This window comes from Leucoraja erinacea, chromosome 15 (genome assembly GCF_028641065.1).
Source record: "Leucoraja erinacea ecotype New England chromosome 15, Leri_hhj_1, whole genome shotgun sequence".
In the NCBI taxonomy this organism is placed as follows: Eukaryota; Metazoa; Chordata; class Chondrichthyes; order Rajiformes; family Rajidae; genus Leucoraja; species Leucoraja erinaceus.
The window spans coordinates 19,019,058-19,046,167 of record NC_073391.1 but is presented as its reverse complement, the minus strand read 5'-3'; the positions used below and the strand labels follow the sequence as shown (position 1 = coordinate 19,046,167).

The 27,110-nt window shown below is 37.3% G+C and overlaps 1 protein-coding gene across 10 annotated transcripts in view; it reads right to left on the bottom strand.

Moving 5' to 3' along the window:
* Nucleotides 1-27,110, bottom strand: part of LOC129704011 (fibroblast growth factor receptor 2-like) — a 169,368-nt gene that overhangs the window by 48,600 nt on the left and 93,658 nt on the right. For 8 of the 10 annotated variants that reach the window (XM_055646817.1, XM_055646822.1, XM_055646820.1 and 5 more), the window contains 4 exons: nucleotides 19,928-20,197; nucleotides 16,256-16,330; nucleotides 6,587-6,756; nucleotides 1,961-2,084 (listed from right to left, as the gene is read on the bottom strand). In XM_055646817.1, the coding sequence (XP_055502792.1) occupies nucleotides 1,961-2,084; nucleotides 6,587-6,756; nucleotides 16,256-16,330; nucleotides 19,928-20,197 (639 nt within the window). The remainder of the gene's footprint in view (nucleotides 1-1,960; nucleotides 2,085-6,586; nucleotides 6,757-16,255; nucleotides 16,331-19,927; nucleotides 20,198-27,110) is intronic. The other 2 variants (XM_055646824.1, XM_055646825.1) reach the window with 2 other exon arrangements.

The following is a 27,110-nucleotide window of genomic DNA, read 5'->3' as shown; positions in this document are numbered from 1 at the left end:
TCACAACACACTGAAGAACAACTAGTGCAATTCCAAGGACCTAAGAAAGAACGTTAAATAAGAAATAGGAAAACAAATGAATAAGTTCACTTGAATGCCAATCATTCTGTTGCATATGTATGGTCTTGCTTGACAAATGAATGATGGGTGTACACTTATGCCAATGTTGATTATTTACCAATTTCAACTGGTGAATACTCTGCAGTCAATCATACCAATGCAAAATTGGATAGATTCAATTAATACTTCCATACCGCTATCTTAGCAATTTGTAGATTGCTATCTTAATTTACACAAACTTTCCACATTGTCAAAAGGCAGGTGGTTTTGCAAGAGATTGAGTCTTGCAAACCTCCGAAGGAGGTTCCTGGACTGAAGGCGTTTTAACCTTTGAGTTTTCAGTTAGTTTAATTATTTTAATGAATAAGCACAAAAATAAGTAGTTGGAAGATGAATGTGAACTTTGCATAATATATCTGACAGATAGTTTTAGCATTGAATGTCACAAAATCAAAAATATTTCACAAAATGTTTTATTTACCTTTGCATTCTGGCTGGAATGTTTTTCCATGGAGTGGTTCCTTTCAGATAAAACTACATCTTATTCCATAGCAACTTTTATGAATTTCCATTAAAATGCAACATAACATGAAAAAATCTACAAAAATGGTGCATTATAGTACGAATCAAATTTCATCCCTTGTACAATGGGGCAGCTTGGTGACGTAGCGGTAGAGCTACTGCCTTATAGTGTCAGAGACCCGAGTTCGATCCCGACTACAGATGCTTGTCTGCGCAGAGTTTGTACATTCGCCCTCTGACCTGCATGGGTTTTCTCCGAGACCTTCGATTTCATCCCACACCCCAAAGATGTACAGGTTTGTAGGTTAATTGCCTTGGTATAAATATAAAATTGTCCCTAGTGTGTGTAGGGTAGTGTTAATGTGCGGGGATTGCTGGTCGGTGTGGACTTGGTGGGTCAAAGGACCTGTTTCCATGCTGAATCTCTAAAAACTAAAACAATTACATTTTAGTTTAAAAATACAGCATGGAAACATGCCCTTTGGCCCACCAAGTCTACGTCGACCATGGATCACCCGTATAAAGTTCCATGCTATCCCATTCCCCATAAACTAGGAGACAATAAACAGACCAATTAACCTACAAACCAAAAATCTGATGAAGGATTTGACAGCACAGTGTTATTTTTTATGTACCCCAAAATAAGATGGCCAAAGGCAAGCTGGGTAAAATATAGTCATTGAAATAAGACAATTCAGCTCTGAAGTATTCTATTTGTGATTACTCTTGCATGGATGAATGCACACTGTGAGGTTATGATTTGGCAAAGCAGTAACTGTTTATTTATCTCACTAAGATTTCTCCTAACAGTGATTGTTAAAGCTATGAATAATGCTTTGGATAATAAAAAGGTCATTGTTTAGATGCTTTGTGCAAAACCACCATAGTTCTTTGCTTGTGATAATTTTTTTCAAACTGCATTTTCCCAGCAGAAGGTAACCACCGATGCACTTCAGAATCTTTTCTGTTGAGTGATATATTTCTATTTGCTTCTCATTGGACCATATGCAACATGGAAAAACACAGCTGTAAAGATGGCAACTAACCGAATGATTTAAAGAAAACTTAGTTCTGCTAGCTTTTGTTTAAAGTAAAACATGTTTTATGATCAACAGCAATAATTGGCTGATTAATTCTTTACTGTAAGAAAATACACCACAAAATTAAAACCACAAATTCTTTACCAAGCATAGAAATCAAAGATTGTGCTTTTTACTTCTACTGCAACCAACAATGACTAGAATCCAGTCAGCAGTAGTGGAAAAGATCGTCATGTTCTAACTTTTGTTCTAACTGTGTGCTGAACAATTCCCTCATGTACTATATTGACGAAACATTTAACATCATCTTGGTGCCTGGTGATTATATGTCAACTTACCAACTACATCTAGATGATAGGTATGATTTATGGATCCATAGGGATTTTCTATCACACACGTATAATTCCCCTTATCGGATGGAACAGCACTTTCCATAATAAGACTCCAGTGTGGAGGACGAATCTGTAAAAAAAAAAATTGAGAGTGATTTCAGAGAGTCTTAATTGCATTGAAATAAACTTAACGAAATGCCTCATTTTATTTAGTTTAGTTTATTCATACATTTATTCCTACATTAGTTCTGAACTAAATGTGAAGATTTAATCCTGTAGGCATTTACCTCAACTTGGCCTCCTGGAATTGAATGGGTAGCGTTTATTAAAAAAGTTAATTTCCATTTTGGGCCCAATGGGCTATAACAGAAGATGATGCCATAGAACAGAGTATTCATTATGTGCTGTTGCTGTTGCTGCTCTGCTGTAGTTTCTTATTAGTTCTTATTGTAAGGTCCTATAGAATTTAGCTTAATAATAACAATTTCAGTGTGGTTAGAAATCAATCATCAGCCTTGCCTTACTTCCCTCCTTTTGCCTTAAACTAACAGTTATATATCAATAGCAGAGACAGCCTGGATATTAGATACTGCACACAGTCAAACAATTCTTTTTCCACAGTGCCAGAAATTCGATCAGGCACTGGATGGCAGGAGACAGGGCAAGCTTAATTTGGAGATACAGCAGAATGTTAACCTGAAAGGAACAGTGTAGAACATGTTTCAACCATTCAAAACATTGATTAATGATTATTATGTGTAGGAAGGAACCACAGACGCCGAGACTGAAGAAGGGTCTCAACATGAAACGTTACCTATGCCTTATCTCCAGAGATGCTGTCTGACCCGCTGTTTCTATCTACTGAGCAATGATTTATGCATTGCGATAGACAGACGGTTATTTAGCAAAGCCAAAAACAAGAAGATGGACTACCTTATTTGGATATGGTGGCATGGGGGGGGTGATGGATTAATTAGCCTACCCTATACACTTTATAGTGTGCAGTCACCGATCAGCGCTGTAGAAACAAAATGTGGACATTGGAAATTTGAAATGAAGTAGTTACACAAACGCAGCAGATCAGGTAGCACCCTGTGGAGAAACAACATTATCATTTCAGGTTCTTGACATTTGACAGGTATTGATCCTTTTGTTTCTAAAGATCTGGACTTGCTAAGGGTAGCCCAGCTTCTTGTAGAAGAAATGACTCAATGAAGAGCTAACTATTGGGCCTGCACTCTGAAGATCTCAGAGTAATGCGACATATCAGGTCTACCCATGCTTCAAAACAGAAAATTCCAGAAAAACTCAGCAGGCCAGAGAGCATCCATGGAAAGAGAAACAAAGTTAACTTTTTAGGTCAATGATTCTTTATCAGACCAGGAAAATGAGAAGAACAAACAGTTGCAGCAAGAAAGCAATTATAATAAAGCAAAAAATAGAAGCAGTGTCATTAAATAATTGATAATATTAGCAATGTATGACTGATATACATGAAATGTTCTTATTATGTACTTGCTTCTAATAAAAATATTATTTAAAAAAAAAGAAAGTAATTATGTTACCTGGCAACCTTGGTCTCCACCCTATTACAAAAATTCCCTCTCCACCCCTGCCACTCTTTGCAACTGAACGCATGCATGCTTGTTTTCTCACTTTTCCTGCTCTGATGAATTGTCATTGACCTGAATTGTGATTCTATTTCATCACAGATGCTGCCTGACATGTAAGCATATTACTGCAATAAACACTAAAATGCTTAAAATATTTAGTAGGCCAGTCACCGTTGTGGAGAGGGAGCTAAAAAGAGTTGTTGGCCTTTTATCAGAATTGGTGAGAGATAAAACATACTTTCTGCAGTTAAAAGAGGCTGGGGAGAGAAACAAAGACCAAGTAAAGAATCAAATTTTGGGCCTTGGCATTGTCAATGCCATTGGAATCATTATCGACAGCCAGAGTACAAAATAAAATGGTGATCATGATTTGACATTGTTGAACTCAATGTTGAGTCCAGAAATTTGAAACTCAATTGGAAATTCTACAAAATACTACACAATGAGTATGCAGTTTTGGTCATTTCAAATATCAGTCTGTGAAACTATTTAAAATTAAGCAATTGTTTTGAATCCAGTATCAGGCCACGTTCTAGAGCAGATGCAATATCAACAGAAGCACCTGCTTTCCTTGACATTTTACATTTCATTGATAAACTTTCCACTAAGAAATCAAGAGACAGGTAAATGGCTGAACTTGTGCATTCCACACAATGAATCATTCATAGTGTGAGGTCTGTTCTGTCACTTTCTCATTATGTGAAAACAATTTTCAAAGTGTTGAGAGATAAGGACCAAACTGCCATAACTACACTGTGATATCCCCAGAAATGAAAGGTTCTTTTATATATTGAAAAATTAATTATGTGTGAGTTTTAGGTACCAAATTCCAATTTAGATACAAATCCATAGAGCTGTAGGTACCAAACATGCTTCATGCAGTCTGTAGTCGAAAAACTTAACATCACTGTTCTTTTCTAATAAACAAACTCATTTTAAGTTGTACAAACCAGACTAAACATGGTTGTTTCACGTATAGTAGGTTTGATGCCTGGCACCCTCCTTTATTTGATTTATGATGGACTTGACACTCATTATTGAAAGAGAGACTATCTTGCAGACAGAGCATTTGGCAGATGCTAGGTCCTGTAGTCAAACAGTTGGAAAAGCAGTGCACTGAAATGCAAAAACCCTCCATCTGCTTTTGTAAACAAAGTTCCTTATTTTCTAGTGTTTACAGTGCATTGGCAACATGTGAAAATCAAACGCAGTGTAACTTCCAGAAATCTAAATAGGTTTACCACACATACCGACGTGACACAGATCATGAATTCAAACATTAATCTATTTTCTTCAAAATGTGTGACATGGATACTTTATTAAATGTACAGTGTTATCGTAGCTACACAAGCACCTTATTGTAAAAAAGGGCACAAAGTGCTTAAGTAAATCAGCCGATCAAGCAGCCTCTTTGAAGAACATGGATTTGTGACGTTTCGCGTCGGGACCCTTCTTCAGGCTGACTGTGGGGGAGGGGAAGAAAGCTGGAAGAGGGGAGAGGCAAGACAAAGCGTGGCTGGTAATAGGTGGGCATATGCGAGGGAGGGTTGATTATATTGCAAGGTTGACTTGAACAAAACCTTCAGACTGTACACACTGTTCCTGCATCATTGCTAAGAGAAATACTTCAAAGTATCGCATAATGCTCATAGCAAATAAAAAAATATATATTTGGGACGATTTTCAACTTTGCAGGTCCAGAGTACAAGTGGCAGTGTATTGGCTGCGATATTTTAAATTCCCATCTGACTTTTTGTTTCATTAAGCTGATATGCAATCATAAATGGGGTACCACTGGGAGCTAATCTGATGCTGGCAGCTTCTAGTTCCACTGAATCCAGAAATTGGCTCCAATACCTTGCCAAAACATTAGGTGGAGGCTACATACACCCAGTTATTGCAGGATCAGAATCACAGTATGTATGCGAGAGGTGCAGTAATAAAATCTGAGGTCACCTTTCACTTCAGACTTTAGGTGTAGAAGTTATCCGTATGATTTTATTACCCTAACAGAGGGGGTTAAAAGCATAAGCCCCGCTTGCGGTTGGTTGAGCAGCATTGTCAATCAGATTTATTTGAATAAACACAAAGTGCTGGAGTAACTCAGTGGGTCAGCCAGCATCTCTGGAGGACATGGATAGGCAACATTTTGGGTTATTTGAATGCCTGGATTGGCTGACTTAGCCCTGATAATTTTATTTGTGATAATTGGACAAAAAAAAAAATCAGATGTCTGTTTCCTGAACACTGTTTCATCTGAGAAACAGCTCCCAATTACCCAGTGCTTCCTACACTTTCTGTTAATTTTACCCATCTGAATCATCCATTCGGTAATTTTATGGTAGACCAATCTCCCCCAGTCTTAATGTTTTTATCTTGTGTTCTAATTCCTCAAAGACCAATTCTATACCTTTATTACCTTTTAAACATAACAAACTTCACTGATTTTATCGTTTTCTTGTGCATCCTTTCTTGCATCATTGATTGCAGACTCTCTGCAACATCTACTCCAGAACACTCAGCTTCTCCACCTCTGTATCCCTCTTGAAACCAAGCTCTTTGATCAAGCTTATGCTTCTCCTCCTACAGACACCTTTTGGATGAGGACCCATTTTTTGTCGAGTAAAGGAGGATGCCCTTTCCACATTAAAGGAACTTTATAACTAAACATTACTGTTGTACACGAGGAAGGCACAAACACAACCGTCTACTTTTAAAAGGCAAAAAAAAACTGTGTGCACAAGTATAAACCTGCATGATCCCACAGCTTCTGCCAAGTGTAAAAACCACTGCACTGAATCTAGCCAAGTCACCTACACCGCAAACCTCCAGCAACATACTGGTTTCCATATGGTTTGTGACAATGTAAATTAATTTTCAAGATTTTCTGTTACATTAAACTAAATTAGAGACAAAAGGATCTTCAGGAAAACTGTGGGCTAGTGCTCATTTTTCTATTTAATGTCTGTTGTGCATTTATAAAGTTTGTGCTATTATAAATAAGAGAAATGGAACTTACCTTGTATGAACCCATTCGATATTCAGGTTTGAACTCCCGGCCATTTTTTAACCATCGCATGGTTGGTTTTGGACTCCCTCCAGCTGGACAGCGAAACTTTACAGTGTTGGCTGCTGGCACGGCATGCAATCTCTTTTCCATCTTAGTTGGTTGAGTCCAGTAAGGGGGACCTGGTTCAAACAAACACCAACATAACTTTAATGGTGTCTAATGCAAATCTTCCTGTAGCCAGTGAAACATCATTCATTTAATGTAGGGTCGGGGATAGAGAGAGAGAAAAAAAAATGGAAATCAAGCAGGTCTACAAAGAATCCAAAAAAAGACACAAAGCGCTTTAGTGGTCAAGCAGCATCTCTGGAGAACATGGATAGGTGACGTTCAGTCTCCGAAGAATGGTCCCGACTCGACGCATGTCCTCCATAGATGCTGCCTGACCCACTGAGTTACCCCAGCACTTAATGCCTTCTTTTTGTAAACCAGCATCTGCAGTTACCTCTGCCTGCAAATAATCCAATATTGGCAAGAACTTTAAGATTGAAGCAAGAACTGGAATCATGTCCACTTTCAGTTACAGACGTTGTCGATATCAAAATAGTTTCTGCTATGGAAAACGACTAGGCCATTAACTTACACAGACCAAGAGGAGCATGAAAAAATGAATATTTAAAAAAGTCCATGACTGGTTACTGAAAACGTGGGACAACTGATTCTATGTGGTATTACTTGGTTTGCACAACTGTAGATAATGGCATGGTTTAGACAGGAGTGTTAGGTAGCCATTGAAAGGCTTGCTTGGAAACAAAATCAGGCGGGAGAATAGGCATCCAAGATCTGTATCGGGGTTTTCTCTGCTGATTGACTGTCCTCCCAGTGAGAAAGGGCAGATGGCAGTTTAGTTTTCCCCTCCCCCTAACCCATAAAAGGTATCGATAGCAGCATGCTGCGACTTCAACATGCTTGGGATGTTAACATTTTCTCTGAAATAAAACTATAAAACTGAAATACTGAGTTTCCAACTCTAACTTACAACTGTAATTTACATTTTCAATAAGAAATTATGCAATAGAGCCAAAGAAAATTAACAAGTACAGTAACTGGATGTAAACTAAGACCATTTTCCCTCTCCTAAAGGGAATCAATAGTTTACTGCTTGTTTCATGTTTTGATTTTCCCTCCACATTGGTAAGAGTAAAAGCTATTTAAAACAAATACTTCAGGTTTTACTGGAAGCGGCAAACTTCATGGTACAGAACTTCTTTTTGGAAAACATTATTTTCCATTGATGTGCACATTTCAAGCTGTTTGGAGCGAGATTCTAGAAATGTGCCAGGATTGTACAAACTCTGGAGTAACGGGGAATGCATTCAAAATACAGGCATGGAAACTGGCCGCAAATTCAATACTTCTAAGCATACAAATGAATGAACTTCAATACTCAAAGACTGTTAGATATCTGAAAAAATAATGCAAGTCACTTTCTGCCCTCTCAGTAACTTTATGGGCTTCAGTAATCCTTTAAGTCACAGTACATACTTTGCACAATCAACTAATATATTTTATTCAAGAACAGTAATGGAATCTGCCAATTTTAATCCAGTCAAAACTTTCTCAATTCTTACTCATTTTCAAAAACTCTATTAACTAGAAGAGATTTCAAATATATCCTTGCCCTAATAAATGGAAAATATAGCTTGTCCGTACATTTGTTTTAACTTATGTGAAATTCCATTTCTAACTGCAACCTGAACTTCCTGAAATAAATCAAACTAATGTGGAATTAAAAAAAATAATTGGCTTAAACTTGACCTTATTCCATTTCCTTTTTGGACCTCTTCCTATACTCCCTTACAATAATGAAGGTTTCCATTCTACAATATTTTCATCATTGCCAATGAATCGAGGCCAGGCAGTCATTAATGGCCCAAAATTTTGACATTTTCTGATTTATACTTTTTGTGGCTTTTGTTTTATTTTGTGTAAGGGAATTCACCAAAAGGCTATAAGCGCAGTGATAATGCTAAGCAAAATGACCATCATTACTCTTGAAGTCAATACAAACAGCAATTTCCCTTTAATTTTTTTAGAATTGAAGCATACAAAAACTGACAAATAATTTAAACCAATATAATTTCACCCATTCAGTTTAAGCAAATGCCATGAGGCATAAGTATGCTGGCTCCTGTAATGTTAGTAGGCCAGATATTCAAAATAAAACAACATGATTGACTGCACTTGAAAAACTTCAATTAATACAGATTTGACTGCATCTCTATTGAATTGTGTGTAACACAAAATGAATAGTGAATGCCTAGTTTTACTTCCCAGCTTCACCACTGCTCAAAAACAAATTTGCACTAATGTTATTCTTGATGAATAAATACTCTTCTACTTTGACTCATAGTGTTTACTTAAATAGAAATCAGGTTACAATGTGCACTCTTGACCAAGTGAATGCACACATTGTCAAACTGTGCTGAATCCAACCATTGTATATATATATTAAATATTAATTTGTGTTCTTGCTTCTATGCAGTCACAGAGTTACCAATCAAATGCCTAATTTATATTAGCTCTGGGTAAATGAATGTTTAATAACATTCTTCTGTCATAAAATTGAACAAAGCCAGTTTGTATATCTAAGTTTTAATTGCTAACGCGAATATTTCAACTGAAACTATTTGCATTCCTTCTACATTTTTTCTTGTTATACCCGCCCTTGTATTTTTGCTTGGATCCATTTGAAATGTAATGCAGGCAGCTCTAAATAATATTGTTTATTACATTTAATTTCAACAACATTTTTATTTAAAAAAAATTTAAAACAAAAACATTCGAAACATGATTTACGCTTTTTTTTTCCTTTTGAGCTTTGTAGGTACATAAATGAGCCCAGTAAAATGGTCCAATTTCAATACATATATTGTGTAAATGTGCCATGCAAAGACTAAATCTTGGATTTCCTCCCCATCCTTACCGTGGATGAAAGAACACATCACCTTCATTCATTGCCACCCCATTTGTGACTGGAATTCACACGTAGACATCTTTGAAGTTAAATTATATCCTTTCACACCAAAATATTGTTATTAGAAGGAATTTGTTCATAATTTATATTGAAGAATTAAGAATATAAACAGAAACTAAATAATCTATTGGAAAGTTTACCACAATTTTGCAGAATTACTTCACTTCAAGACTAAAGTTAATTCAGAAACTTAAGCAAACTCTCTTTTACAAATGGGTATGTTAAGAATGTTAACATATTTAAAGCTCTAGGTTCTAATTTTCTTTCAATATTTTAAAGCTCACAGCTCTGCATAAAAAATACAAAGTTATAGACTATCACTAAGAATCCAGACCATTAAACTTGTAAACTATTTTTTGTGTTCTTGAAATATTAAGATGCTTCATACAAAACAGCATGGCACATAAACATTGTAACATTAAGCTTGAATTGTCCTTGGCAAAGATTTAATGATCAAAAGTGGTTTTGCATCCACATGACATAGCTCTGCAAGGCAATTCTGAACGATGAACATGTTACTGGCTCATATCTATCAAATGTTATTTCAAACCTTAAACAAATTCTCTTCTATCTTTTGCATCCGCCAGATGCTGACCAACAAGGCATTTTGGTTGCTTCCAAAGATAACCAAGAAATAATGTTCAGTAGTAGAATCTGTTTAAAATTACAGAGTTTGTCATCATCTTAATTTGATTTTAACTCCAATAATGCCATGTTTGATAAGAATGGGGGAATTAAAACGTTGTGAATGTCAACTGAAGCTCAGTTGGCATTGGTATGTTATGGTCACATGTACAAAGATACAGTGGAAAACTTTGTTTGTGTGTTATCCAGTCAAATCACACTATCAGTGGTACAAACAAGTCATGCACCTGTACAATAGTTAGTGCAAAGAGAAAAATACCAGAGTGCAGAATATAGTGTTACAACATTATAACAAAATAACTACATGGAAAATGTACATAAATAAAAGTAATCCTGATGGTCACAATGGATTGTGGGTTGGGAAATCAGGAGTATAGTTGTAGCTGATGAGAGGACAATTCAGTAGTCTGATAACAGTGGGGAAGATGTTGTTCCTGAATCTGGTAGTATATGCTTTCAAATGTTTGTATCTTTGGCCAGACAGGAGAGGGGAGAATAGGGAATGAGAGATAAATGGCCCTTGACTATGTTGGCTGCTTTCCCACGGCAACATGGATGGAGTTGACATGAATGGGAAGGTGGGGATGTTGTATAATTGATTGCACTACATGAACAACTCTGCAATTTCTTGTGATCGTAGGAAGAGCTGTTGCCATATCAAGTTGTGTTGCATCCTAATATGATGCTTTCAATGGTGTACCTTTAGAAGTTAAGAGTCGTAGGAGTTATGCCGAACGTCCTGAGGAAGTAGAGGCGTTGGTGTGCTTTCTTAGGCGTAGCTTCAATATAGTTAGTTCAAGACAAATTGTTGGTGATACTTATGCCTAGGGAATTGAAGCTCTCAACAATCTCCACTTAGATATCATTGATACAGACTGGGGAATGTACACCACCTTGTTTTCTGAAGTCAATAACTAGCTCTTTCATTTTGCTGGCATTGAAGGAGAGCTTGTTGTCTTGACACCATGGTACTAACTCCCTCTATCTCCTTCCTGTACTCCGTCTCATCATTGATCCAGATCCGACTCACTATGGTGGAATCATCGGCAAACTTGTAAATGGAATTAGAGCAGTTTTTGGCCGCAGAGTCATATGTATAGGGAGTATAGTAAGGGGCTAAGAACACATTCTTTTGGGCCATCAGTGTGGAGAATTATTAGGCGGATGTTTTGTCACCTAACCTCACTGATTGTGGTCTATGAAAGTTTTAGGTGCTGATTCAAAGACTTGAGCATAAAAGTCTAGACTAATGCTCCAGAGTATTACTTGGGATTTGTTGCGAAATGCAGTATTGTCATTTGGTTGAATTATTAAGTGGAACTTTTGCTTGCTCTCTTGGGTAAAGAAATAAATAAGACTATGACTATTTTGAAAAAGTAAAGGGATGACACCAGTAGTGACCTTGAAGTACAATTTTAGCGAGCAATATCAATCCATGTTCAAATATTTCTGGCAAATGCCAGTCTAGTATTTCTCACATTTTTATATATTATTTTAAAAATATTTTCCTGCATTTGTATCTTAACTATACACTTGTGTCCATTCTTTCAGAATGTCTAATCTTATGCACATTTTGCTGTTTAAAATATGGAGAGAACATAATTAAGCAGTATGCATTACTCATTTTAAACCAAATTCAGGAATGGAGTTATGGGACAGAGACCAACTCTGATTTTCATCCCATAGTTTAATTTAAAGCTGTCAGACCAGATATCGCTAATACGGAAATCATCGTGATTAATCCTAAATTATAAAAAGTATGGCCCATTTCTTTTACTTCAATCTCAGTAAGTTCTTCTGTGTTTACCACTAGTTGTCATAGAGTCATAGAGTGATACAGTGTTGAAACAGGTTCTTCAGCCCAACTTGCCCACACCGGCCAACAATGTCCCAGCTACACTCGCCCCACTTCCCTGCACTTGGTCCATATCCCTCCAAACCCGTCCTATCCATGTACCTGTCTAACTGTTTCTTAAACGATGGGATAGTCCCAGCCTCAACTACCTCCTCTGGCAGTTTGTTCCATCCACCCGCCACCCTTTGTGTGAAAAAATTACCCTTCGGATTCCTATTAAATCTTTTCCCCTTCACCTTGAACCCATGTCCTCTGATCCTCGATTCCCCTACTCTGGACAAGAGACTCCGGGCATTTACCCAATCTATTCCTCTCAGAATTTTGTACACTTCAATCTATTCCTCAATGATGTTGTACCCCCTCATCCTCCTGCACTCCAGTCTACTCAACCTCCCCCTTTAGCTCACACCCTCTAGTCCTGGCAACATCCACGTAAATCTTTTCTGAACCCTTTCAAGCTTGACAATATCTTGACAATATCTTTCCCATAACATGGTGCCCAGAACTGAACAAAATACTCCAATTGCGATCTTACCAACGTCTTATACAACTGCAACATGACCTCCCAACTTCTATACTCAATACTCTGACTGACGAAGGCCAAAGTGCCAAAAGCCTTTTTGACCACCTTATCTACCTGCGACTCAACCTTCAAGGAATCATGCACCTGTACTCCCAGATCCCTCTGCTCTACAACACTACCAAGACGTGTACCAATTGATGTGTAGGCCCTGCCCTTGTTCGACATCCCAAAATGCAACACCTCACACTTCTCTGTATTAAATTCCATCAACCATTTCCCTGCCCACCTGGCCAATCGATCCAGATCCTGCTGCAATCTTTCATAACCATCTTCGCTATCTGCAAAACCATTCACTTTTGTGTCACCAAAACAATTTTAATGCAAAGCTTTCCAACGGTAAACATAAGTTTGCTGATACTTTAAAGATTGTAAAGAATAGTCATTTTCTTCTTTATATAGCCTTTTTTCTAAATTACAAGCTGGAGCTTGTGAACTAATTTAAATCAAAGACAATAGTTCCTTTGTGTTAAATACCAATGCTTCATGTAATAATTATAGTTGTAGTGTCATGTTACAAAGCACATTGGTCCTTGAGCCAATACAGTAAAGGTTGACATTCACCATAAATGTCCATATTAGTACAATTTCCTTTTACCGCCATTTTTTAAGCCACCCTGCCACTAGATAACAATAGTACCATCACTTCAAAAGGCAATGCCAGTTACCATTTAAAATATTTTCAAGATTTAATGATGTAAATATACAGTTGATTGAATTCTCTCCTTGGAAATTTCAATTAGCGTTAAATGAACTTTGGCATACTATTAACAATACCGTTTAGATGAATGCAGCATGGAAACAGGCTATTTGGCCCAACACTACCATGCTGACCAAAGGGCATTCATCGATATTAGTCCCATCTTCCAGCACTTGACCTTCAACTTTCTTTGCCTAGGTGATTCAAGTCTTCATTTACTTCTTAAATGCTGTCAGCAACTATTTCTACCACTCTCTCAGGCAGTGAATTCCAGATACTCAACTCTCTGGGTAAAAAAGATCCCCTTAAATCCTCTTAATATCTCTCACCCCTTTCCCTAAATTGATATCCACTCATTTTATCTATCTCTGATATAGGGAAACATTTCTAGTAGTCTAGACTATCAATACCCATCATAATTTTATATACCACTATCATATCCTCTCCCAACCTTCCCCGCTCCAGGGAAAATAAACCAAGTCTCTCCAGTCAGACTTAGCCTTTCCTTGTATGCCTATGATCATAATCAGGATTAATCGTGGAGAGTACAAAATGATTCTATTAAATTTTTCATGTAAAATGTAACCAACACTGAGGAATTTTGGTTATTAAATAGTACAAAAAATATGACTAGATAATAAGGCGAGTCACTCCCACAAATCAGAGCTACAAATCTTCACTGCTGGCTTCAAGGCAGAGTAAATTTGCACTTTTTTTCTGAGATGAGAAATTAATTAATTGCCAGTTTACCTTAGTGGTAATAAATGACTATTTTTTCACTAGTGCTGATAATGTACACAGTGTTAAGATGTTGCTGCTCTTTTAAGAATATTAGCAAAGTGTTAATGTTTGGAAACAGAGAATAAAAACATTTGCCAGTATAAAATTGTTAGAATACTTGGCTCCTTCAAAACATTGACTGGATTTTTTTTTTGTCAGAGTAGAGATATTTGCATGTTATCGTTCTGCCCTTTGAGGTCAGATTGCTGTTTAGGAGAATGAGGGATGATCTTACTGAAAGATACAAGATTGTGAAAAAGTGTTGACAATTTAGATGTTGATAGCATGCTCCTCCAAGGTGGAGAGTCATGAACTAAAGACCAGTGTCGGAATCAGAGAATGGCTATTTAAGAATGCTATGCAGGAGAAATGTCTTTACCAGGGAGGAATGAAAGGGGGAGTTTTAAATCTCTGAAATTCTTTACCTAAAGGAGTGTGGATACTCAACCACCGAGTATATTCAATGCTAGCACTGGTGGATTTATGGACTCCAAGGGAATTAAGAGATTTAGGGATCAGTGAATTGAGGTCAATGATCAGCCTTGATCAGCCAAGCATCTTTCCAAATAGTAGAGTAAGCTCAAAGTGCACTCTTTCAACCTGTACTCCTGTTTCCTAGTCTTAAATGTGCTGAAGAATAACAAAAACACAGACAGCACTGATATTTCTACAATTATACAATTTTATTTTAAAACATTTTATGAATTTAGAACTCTGTGTACATTAAGTTATCAAACAATTAATTTGATTTCTACAAAGCCTAATTTGTTGGCAATTGGGCCACATTCTACTTCATTATATACAAGCTGGGCTTGGTTATAATTTCCTGTCTCCAGCTCAATCTGAAGATTTGCATTTAACCATAAGTGTATGAAAGTCAGGAACAAGCTATAACCTGCATTGCAGATAGATACTGGTTCTCTACAGACTTGCTGGCTACAAGTAAAGTCAATATGTCAAAATGGCTCAATGAAACGTCAATCATAAACAAGTTTAATTGAAAACAAAGGAATGCAGACATCCACAACATCATCAAAACAATTATACCAAATGGTGAGATGAACCATTATGATATGAAGGAGGAGGTATTATGATAGATACTCAGTCCTATACATCTATTCAGCAGCAGCCAAAGCCAAATCCCTGGAACTTCTCATCAGTTTCTAATTTCCAAAGACCATCTCCATGATAAGCAATTTGGAAATCTATAATTTATTCCCAGATATACATCAAGAGGAGATCAGCATTTTGATCCAAGAATGACATCTTTACCCTGTCCCCAGGTTGAGCTAAACACCTTGCCGTTGCAATATTAAAGGGGCATTGAACTTACATGTTGAATTTCCCCTCAGTTACTGGAATTTTACTTTAAATATGCTATTGCCTTTATTATTGACTTTATTCTATAAAAAAGGAAAAGCGGTAAAAAAAAAAGCTTTTTTAATGGGATTGTTTGACAGTAACAATGATTGAAAGTGCAATGTTTCTCCAGGTACTAGTAAAAAGGTTTTGTTTTCCCAGAAGTGCAATAGATCTTCAATATATATTTAAATCACTTTAATAAACTAATGAGACCATCTACTGATTAACACTTCCATAATACAGCGTTTTCAGTATCACAATACAATGTGATTTAGAGTAGATCTCAAATTCGTATTTCTCAGACATAAGTGAGAATGCTACAAATAGCATTCAACCTGCTTATATTTTTATTTTACTCTTTTTTTGTAGGTATATTACACTAAATGGCTTCTGGAAGCCCAATTATTTTCAGTCAACCCTTCATGGACTTGACTAACTGGGCATGATAAAGGGACGCTGAAAAGTATACAACTACTGGAAAGCACAGGCACAGTCCAGAATAATTTACAACGTTATTAAGTTGTTACTCCACCAAGTAAAAATAAAATTGATACCACTCTTGAAATTAAAGCGACCGGGAATAAAGAATTGTTAACACTTTATCATCAGAGTTTCTAGGGTATCCATTTCATATATATGAAAGTAGATATACCAATAGGACCTTATTTTCTTGCTGACTTCATTATATTAACCTCTTGTCTGTCTCCACACCCTGTACTTACTTATCTTGTTACCATCAATGGTTGTCTCTTCTGACCCATCACTATCCTCTTCATCGTCCCCTGAGGACATGGCATCTGGAAGAAAACCATAATCTGTAATCTCCCCGGGATCACGGAAATTCAAAAGATGGTTATTTATACTTCCAAAGCATTTCTTGCACCCTATCCTTCCCCATACCACCATAGCCAAACAATGGAAAATAATACTATCCATATTGTTTGGAGTATAATTAGTTAAAAAAATTAATATATCAATATCCAAAACAAGAGCAAAAGAAAATAAGAGCAGCAGTAGACCACTTGTCCCTCACACATGCCCTGCCATCCAATATGATGTTGACCTCAGCTCCTCTTATGCACCATTTCCCCATAACCTTCCATTCCCCAATCTTTCAGGTATTTATCTATCTCCATCTTGTTCCTAGATATGCACCGAGAGGATCAGCATTTACATCCAAGAGTGACATTCTCAAATTGATCTAAACACCTAGCCACCTAATCTGCCATCTATCACCCTTGGGTTTAGAGAATTCTAGAGATTTACTAACCTCATAAGAAATGTTTTTACGCACCTCTGTTTTAAATAAACCTTTATTTAGTAGCCTTGTTCATGACACTCCCACAAGTGAAAAACAACAAATAACTCAACATCTACCCAGTCAAGCACTGATGTTTCAAAATTTCAACAGATACCGACCCAAATTCTAAAGCCTTTCTTGATAGGACAACCCTGACATCCAAGGAATTAGCCAAGTGAACCTTTCACCTGCCTTCAATGCAACTATATCCTTTTCTCAGGCAAGGGGATGAAAACTATGCTCCATATGTGGCCTCTCCAACACACCGTTATAACGGTAACAAAACGTCCCAACAAAACTAAAACCCCATTGAAATAAAGCCAACATCCCATTTGCCTATTTGTTAGACCTGACTGCCAACATTTTACAATTCATCCACTGGAACAAAATGTTGTCCAATCATTTTCACTCAATTTTTCTACAGCGCCCTCCATAATGTTTGGGACAAAGACCCATCATTTATTTATTTGCCTCTGTACTCAACAATTTAAGATTTGTAATAGAAAAAAATCGCATGTGGTTAAAGTGCACATTGTCAGATTTTATTAAAGGGTATTTTTGTACATTTTGATTTCACCATGTAGAAATTACAGCCTTTTCAGGGCACCATAATGTTTGGGACACATGGCTTCACAGATGTTTGTAATTGCTCAGGTGTGTTTAAATGCCTCCTTAATGCAGGTATAAGAGAGCTCTCAGCACCTAGTCTTTCCTCCAGTATTCCATCACCTTTGCCAAATTTATTGCTGTTTATCAACATGACGACCAAAGTTGTGTCAATGAAAGTCAAAGAAGCCATTGTGAGACTGAGAAACAAGAATAAAACTGTTAGGGACATCAGCCAAACCTTCGGCTTACCAAAATCAACTGTTTGAAACATCATTAAGAAGGAAGAGAGCACTGGTGAGCTTACTAATCGCAAAGGGACTGGCAGGCCAAGAAAGACCTCCACACCTGATGACAGAAGAATTCTCTCTATAATAAACAAAAATCCCCAAACGCCTGTCCTACAGATCAGAAACTCTTCAGGAGTCAGGTGTGGATTTGTCAATGACCACTGTCCGCAGAAGACTTCATGAACAGAAATACAGAGGCTACACTGCAAGATGCAAACCACTGGTTAGCTGCAAAAATAGGATAGCCGGGTTACAGTCTGCCAAGATGTACTTAAAAGTTCTACTAAACTTAAAAGATGTACTAAACAGTTCTGGAAAAAGATCTTGTGGACAGATGAGTTGAAGATTAACTTATGTCAGAGTGATGGCAAGAGCAAAGTATGGACGAGAGAAGGAACAGCCCAAGATCCAAAGCATACCACTTCATCTGTGAAACACGGTGGTTTTGGTGTTATGGCCTGGGCATGTATGGCTGCTGAAGGTACTGGCTCACTTATCTTCATTGATGATACAACTGCTGATGGTAGTAGCATAATGAATTCTAAAGTGTATAGACACATCCTATCTGCTCAAGTTCAAACAAATGCCTCAAAACGTTGGCCGGTGGTTCATTCTAGAGTAAGACAAAGATCCTAAACATACTGCTAAAGCAACAAAGGAGTTTTTCAAAGCTAAAAAATTGTCAATTCTTGAGTGGCCAAATCAATTACCCGATCTGAACACAATTGAGCATGCATTTTATATGCTGAAGAGAAAACTGAAGGGGACTAGCCCCCAAAGCAAGCATAAGCTAAAGATGGCTGCAATGCAGGCCTGGCAGAGCATCACCAGAGAAGACACCCAACAACTGGTGATGACCATGAATCGCAGACTTCAAACAGTCATGCAAAGAATATGCAACAAAATACTAAACATGACTATTTTCGTTTACATGACATTGCTGTGTCCCAAACATTACGATGCCCTGAATTGGGTATATTATGTATACACACTGCTATAATTTCTACATGGTGAAACCAAAATGTATAAAGCTGGTCTTTATTAAAATCAGACAATGTGCACTTTAACTACCTTTGATTTTTTTCTATTACAAATCTCAAATTGTGGAGTGCAGAGGCATATAAATAAATGATGGGTCTTTGTCCCAAACATTATGGAGGGCAATGTATATCCCCTTGCAGAATAATAATGTTCTCATCACAACATGCCCTTCCACCTATACTCATATTATCGGCAAAATTGTAAGCCTTACATTTTGTTTCCCCCTCTGGGTCATTAAGAAAAAGTGAACAATTAAGGGCGAAGAACTGATCTAAGGGAAATTCTACTATTTACACCTCTCAGCCTCAAAAGGACCCATTTAATCTGACTTTTTGTTTTATATCTGAGAGTGTTTTTAATCCACACCAACACAATTCCTTCAAAGCCTAGGGCTTTATTCATCAGCCTCTTACATGGAACTTGTCAAATGCCGTTTGATAATCTAAATATACAACATGTACAGGTTCCCCTCGATCAACTCTCCCTCTCACATCCAAGAATGGCACTGTACTTAATATGATCCTTTATCATTTTTGGTAATTCAAATTATTCGACCCAAAGCCAAGTATTATTTTAAGCGCTAGGTAATCCCAACAATACATCTCCTTCCTTAGGTGACTGAGCCAAATTAAGGAACTAACTTTGTGGGCCAATCATGGCTCAATGTCATGTCAAAACAAGGAAGTGCATTAAAATTAACAATTGCTACTCCAAGATGATCCCTATGAAATGTATATTTTAATTATCCAAGCAGCCCTTATAGATGCAAGGTAGATGACAAACTTAAAATATGTATTTTTACTAAAAACTGAAATGACTGGTCTTAAATAAAATGCATTCAACTACATGACCTGACGTGTAAGACGTATTTGTTATTATTGTACCTTAAATCATTGCAAAAAATGTTGAAACAGAACAATTTTTAATCCAAGAACAATATTCCCTTTTTATAAGGTGTCTTTCTCCTGATCCTGCCATAGTTAGTTTCTATATATCCACAATGTCAAATGACTTTAATTCTTCTAACCACCCACCATTTTCTGCATCATCAATCCCAACTAACTGCAACCCCCTCCCTCTGAGCCAAAGTTATGTCTGGAGAGACAACCAACATAAAGGTTGAGTTTTAATGAATTTCCAGTTCAAATATTACTCACCTGTAATGTTTACAATGAAGTATACCATACCACTGCCTACTGGTCTAATTGCAGTACAAGCATAGAGGCCCGAATCCTCATGTGTGGCATCACTAATCTGCAAGAACTCTCTGATAATGTAAGTCTTATTATTGTGCCCCAATTGTTCCCCAGCTTTAGTCCAAATGATGTTCTGTACATCCTCTTTCAAAGGACATTGCATTTGAAGCAAATCTCCTGGATGCGCTGTGTGCACTTCAGGCTGAGATATTTGGTAGTTTGATGGAGGCTCTGCAAAGCAAGAAAAAGGAAAGGAATGGGAAGGAAAAGGAAAGTTGGAATAGTGGTCAGAAATATCTGACTTCAGTTGACGCCCATTCTGCTTTTTAAAAAAAAGCAATAATGAGCCAATAGTTAACACTGGAAAGTAAACATTTGCTACTAGCCTCAATGAAGATGATTTTTAACTCACTGCAAATATTTTAAACAGGTGATACAGAAAGTCAATGGAGGAGAGTGGAGCAAAGCACAATAAAGGCAGTCAATCCAGTATCACTTGTTTTACCCAATTACCACGAATACATTATCCCCATCCTCAATGCTTATACAAGGACGAATAATGCATTAGATACATAGCACATCTATACAGTAAAATACAAATCATAACAGAATTATAAAAAACAATTAAAAAATTCCCAGCAATCTCTTGCTGAGATTGCCCAGAAAATGGAAAGTACATTTAGCAATTCTGTCTTGAGATGTTATTATATTTCTTACTTATCTGAATAGCTTCTACTTGCAGCAATCATCTTTTTGTTTAAAAATATAATGATCAGCATGATATTGTAAAAGGTTGTGGACCATGAGGATAATTTCAATACAATACAATAATAGCATCATTGGGTACATCTTACAAAACATGTACTTCCATACACATCACAACTCTTCTGAAGATAAAAAATAAATGTCAACTAGACGACAAACAATTGCCCTGAAGTTCATGGGGCTTGAGACCACAAATAAGGATAATGCCTGAGAAGATACAAAACAGGCTGGGTCCCATTTTGTTGGGATTTAGTTACATTAGGCTCCAGATGTGCAAGCTATCTTCCCTTGCCCCACTCACATCAAAGTTGCTCAGGGGTGTGTGGCGGAAGCACTGCTTGGTAAATTGCTTTGTTAATACCATTGACAGATTCTCCAGCTACTGTGCTCCATTCCCTGTGAGGCATTGTTGTGGAATTGATCAATTACCTTCCACAGGGAGAATGGCAATGAAGAATTAAAAATCATTAGGAAAGAAAAAAATCTTTGACCCACTTCAGTTCCCCACACAGATGGGGAAAGCATCTCGAGTTATGGCAGCCATTATGAAAAATGCTTCTGTGCACAGCCAGTCTGCAAATGACCAGGGGCTAGTTTTCTTACTTTATCCATGGAGGAGTAACATGACATTCAATTTGTCCAGCACTCCGTTATGTTCCTGAGCTGAAGATTAATGTGTCAGAATGGGATAATCAGAAGAAACAAAGTGCAGAGATCATACCCCCCCAACAGAAAGAAGAGGCTATGGCTAGGCAAACATCAAATGGGTAGGAGTCGCTGACTCAATACCAGGTTCCAATTAATAACTGGCTCGAGAACAGCATGGAACCAGATACAGTATGCTCACATAGGATGTGCATGGGGAAACCATAATACTGAAATATGCAAACAGATCCAACTAATGAACCGTTCATATTTTTCCAGGCTATGCAATACAAATTACATAATGATCTCGAGGGACCTTTATATTTTTAGTTCAAACTTTCATATCCAACTAAATTATTAAAATAGCATAAAAGGTAGAACTCAATTTTCCAACAGAGTGACATCCATTACAAGAAACCCATCGTAGACATGTCACTTTAATTAAGCTGTAATTATGTTAAGAAAATTACTTCTGGCCATTCAGGTTTCAACAAGGAACCGCTGTATTGAATTACCAAGTATTGCTTGCACTACACTCTGTGAAGACTGTGTAAGGCAATTTGATATGACTGGTGTCTACATTCCCAGATGACAAAGTGACTGCAAAATTACTTTTAATTGCACTCTGGGTGAAAAAGCCTTGAAGGAACAACATTTCATATGACAAAGTTCTTCAGAGACATGAAAACAGTAATTATTCATTGCAGACTCCCTAAGCAATAAGCTCCATCTCCCTACTGTCAATACACTGTAACAAATTAGTAAACTGTATTTTCAGACTTCTCAGAGAGAACATTTCATACTTTAATTGAAGTACTTTTCTCCACTATTACGTTGGTGCTTTTACTACTCAAATCCCTGCTCCAACTCAGATGTGCAAACAATATAATAGTAATTATGTATTTAGAACTTTTCAGGGATCCATTCCTTGCATTCTGTTTGGGATTAAAGTTTAATCAGGTACATAAAGTACAACAAAGTCTGCTTCGCTGCTACACTGCTCTCTTCATGACATTGCAAAAACAGTTTTCACATCAGATGAATATTTATCTCTCAACACAATTATTCTCTCAACACAAATCCACATATACTGCCTACCATTTTCTTACAAAAAAACAATATATTTAAGAAAAAAATGAAACATATCATCATGAAACTCAACACTGCTTACAAAATGAACTTTAACCGTGGTAATTAATCAACTACATTATATACTTCAGGTGAAAGAACTCAAATTTCCAATCTAGGCAATATTTCCAAATAGTAACTTGCCTGGAGTTTTTTTTTATATAAAATCGTAAATTAATCACAGTTACTGCCTATTTTGTTTTCTCACAGTGCCGGTCTAATTTGTTTCTTTAATGATCCAGGACCATGGTGCATCAACAGAATCAGACAACAGAGACCAATTTAAGAAATCTTGCGGCTGAGGCACTAAAATCAACTGGTTTTTCAACCCATTAAAAAACAAACTAATGGCAGAGGGGGCAAGGGTATCTACTGAAATGGAAGAAAATATTTTTGCACATAGTGCATTGATAATATATTAAATCACATCATATTCTGCATTTCAATAAATCCCTCCAGATGCGTAACGCTGATGATTATTTGGCTCAAGCATCTCGGGATATTAAACATGCTACATAAATATAAATTCTCATTAAATGTATATTTGTGCTGAGAAAAAAATGATTGGACTCAGTGAAAATCCCATTATTAAATTTCCCTAGAGTTAATTGCTTTTATGTTAGAAACTCATCGTGATTTCATTTTCAGTGGAGTAGCTACATGTCTTGTGGTGTTAATTTCTCCAACTTTATAGGTATTCTTTAAAATAATACTATCCATTGTTTATTTGAGCTATGTGTCATATGTTCATATCTTCATAAATGATAGCCATGGGTAACTTGCCCTCCTTATTTGGTGCTTTTCTCTTTGTAGTCGCTACCCTTTTGTTTTAACATAAAGTGGTTAACTATTAACTGCGATATTCTTAATTCAACATGGAAACCGTCTTTTCCTAAATGGAATAATGTTTCAGATTTAAAAGTTGAAATGTGAGACTTCCAAATGTATTCTAAGTGAAAACAGAACAGTGGAAATAAATACAAGGTGGAATAATAAGCAATTCATTATATGTTATAACTTTCACAGATTAAAATAGTTGGTAAAAAATCAACCTGTATTTATTGAATTTGCTTTAATGAAAAGATTTTATGGAAGTATGTAGTTCAGGTTTGTCATTATTTAATTGAAAACTAGATACTGTTAAATCAAGAAGAGGTGTTGATGTACTGAAACAGGACGAGCTGTCAGGGAATCTCCAGCATTTCCCTAAAAATAAAGCTAAAACACCACAGATGCTGAAGCTCCAAAATAAAAGCATACCGAAGGTCATGCACAGAAAAAGAGGGAGAAATGAACAGTCGAGCGAAGCTGGGAAACAAAAAGCAATGTACCAGCACAATAACCTGGCTAACAACACCAGCAAAACCAAGGAACTGATTGTGGACTTTGGAAGGGGTAGGATAGGGACCCACAATCCCGTTTATATCGATTATGGTGGAAAAGGGTAAAAAAACTTCAAATTCCTTGGTTGTGCAGATTTCCAAAGATCTTTCCTGGTCCCAGCACACTGATGCAATTATAAAGAAAGCACACCAGCGCTACTTCCTGAGAAGATTACGGAGAGTCGGTATGTCAAAGAGGACTCTCTCGAACTTCTACAGGTGCACAGTAGCGAGCATGCTGACTGGTTGCATCGTGGCTTGGTTCGACAACTTGAGCGTCCAGGAGCGGAAAAGAATGCAGAAAGTTATGACCACTGCCGAGTCCATCATTGGCTCTGACCTCCCCACCATCGAAGGGATCTATCGCAATTGCTGCCTTAAAAAGGCTGCCATCATCATAAAGGACCCACACCATCCAGGCCACACACTCATCTATCCACTGCTATCAGGTAGAAAGCACAGGAGCCTGAAATCTGGCACATCCAGGTTCAGGAACAGCTACTTCCCCATAGCCATCAGGCTATTAAACTCGCCATCAAACAACTCTGAACTATAACAGCCTATTGCACTTTATCTGTTTATTTATGTGTATATATAAATGGTCTATGCTATATAGAAACACTAAACTGTTCTGTATTTATGCTTACAATACTCTGTTGTGCTGCAGCAAGCAAGAATTTCATTGTCCTATCTGGGATACATGACGATAAACTCTCTTAATTTGACTTGACTTAAGTCTTGGGCATCTGCATTCATACAGGATTATAGACTCACTTACGTCTCACTCTCCATCGATGTTGTCAGACCTGCTGAGTATCTTAGTTTATACACCACCTTTCACATGCAAGTTTTTTCAATTCTGATCATGTCATCCCGCAGATTACAGTATAGGACAGGCATATCCGATAGTAAAAAAATTACACAAATACATTTATCCATGTTGAACAACAATCAAAGAATGGCTCACATGTGTAATCCATTCTACACTTTAGCTGGAAGTTTTCAAGAACAGTGATTTTGTTCGCAGAATTTTTACATGTCACGAAAGGAAAGAGGATAACAGGCTCTTAAAAGATTTCCTCCTTGGCTGTAATTCTATCATCAAGTAGTTGGCACAAGCAGTCACATTTACTGTGGACAGGAAGAATCAAATATTCTAACCCAACTCCAAAAAACTGCAACTACCGAGACAGGACAGACGTGCCAAATACTACACATCAAGTCTACTGTGTACAAGTAGTATTTATAGCTTTATATCCTTAATGCAAACACATCATTGTTAACTTTCATACTCTTCCACATGTTAAGATGATCCTATTAACAGTTCAAAACTGAATAATGGACAACTGTTTTTTGGATAAGCTGTCTAAATGGCAGACAACTACATAATGGTGCACACAACGAAGATATCTTTCCCAGGGGAATAGATTGTGTTGAAGTAAGAGGGTTGAGTGGTAGTTGGCAGTTCTGTAGAAAAAAATTGGCAAGCTCCAGTGTGTGTGTGTGTGTCAGTCTCTTCCGAACTCCTGCTTTACCGCTGTGCTCAGGGGAATTTCTCAATGTATTGAACTGAAGGTCCAAACTCACTTTGTATCTGGCTCCCCAGAATGCCAGCGATTATTTGTGCATTCAGCTTGAGTTGCCAAAGAAAAGGTGATTGGTTTTAAAAAAAAACCCTTGTCTTAATTCCTGTTGATATTATTAATTAACTTACATAAATTGTATGCGGTTTTATTTCATTTTGATTAACATTTTATCTTTTCAAAATTACTTGTATGTTTTTCCAATATGGTGCAGGCTGTTTTGGGCAGGGCCATATCTTCTTCCATCTACAGCCTGGCTGCCACTCCTGCATCACTCCACCATGCAGAACAACTGTAGTAGCGATGCTGCCTGGATGCTAGGAGCCATGTGGTTGCAAATTTTGAGTTTGATCACAGGTAACCCAAGACAAGCAAAAGAGAGGTATGTATGGACAAATGTGTTCACTTTTACCCGCAATAAGGTTGGGAGTCATCAAAGGTTTTCATTTTATTTTCTTCCCTGCAGAAGAATTAAATTAAGCCTTTCTTTTTTCTCTGATTACCTTCCTCATTAAACTTAATTTCATTAATATCTTGATAAAAGCAAGTTATCATCATATGAAGGTTGCCCTGAATAATACAAAAATGCATTGGGTCACTGAGAAAAGAATAAACCAGCAACGTCTGCTGCTCTCTGAACCTTTTAAAATGAAGTTAATAATCGTAATAATTTAAAACTACGAAACAGGTGTGCAAATCACAGTTTAATAAAAAGGTCACACCTTTAAATCTAACACATGGTTGGATGGTTAGTGGACCTAATTTATTCAAGACCTTCACGGGAATAGGAAGGTGGTAGGTAACTTGTTGGCTTGATATATTCAATGTCTAGATTTCAGCTTTTTTTTGCTGTGAAATTGAGAATATATTAAATTCTATTCATCAAAAACGCTGAAAGATTTTCAGTACACTATATTAGAGCAATAGGAAGATGGTACGTAAACTTGTCCCTGTCCAAATATCATCCCACCGTGCCTGAAGTCTGCTTTCATTTTGCTACCAAAAAAAAGAATATATTAAATTCTATTCACGAAAAACGCTGAAAGATTTCTCACACACTATATTAGATGAAGTGTTTCGTTAGAGGCATGGTCAGCAGTCACATCCAAAGCCAGCCTCCCCACCATGCCTTCGAGTCTGCCACACCACCACAGAGCAAATAGGTCCACTGAGGATGCCATCGCCACTGCTCTTCACACTGCACTGACCCACCTCGAACACCAGGGGAGCTATGTGAGGATGCTTTTCATTGACTTTAGCTCCGCCTTTAATACCATCATCCTCAGCAGACTGGCCACCAAACTCATGGATTTAGGACTCTCCCAACCCAGTTTGCCTACAGATCAAGGACTTTCTGTCTAACTGAGGATGACCATCGCCACTGGGGCTTCACCTCTCCACCCCATCACACTCAGCACGGCTCCCCACAGGGCTGTGTGTTGATGCCCCCTCATCTACTTTAGCTCCGCCTTTATTGTGCATCCCGCCCACTCCACCAACACCATTGTCAAGTTTGCGGACGACACGACTGTGGTTGGACGTATCTCAGGAGGAGATGAGACAGCCTACAGGGAGGAAGTCCAAAGACTGGCAGCGTGGTGTTCAGACAACAACCTCATCCTAAACACCACAAAAACAAAG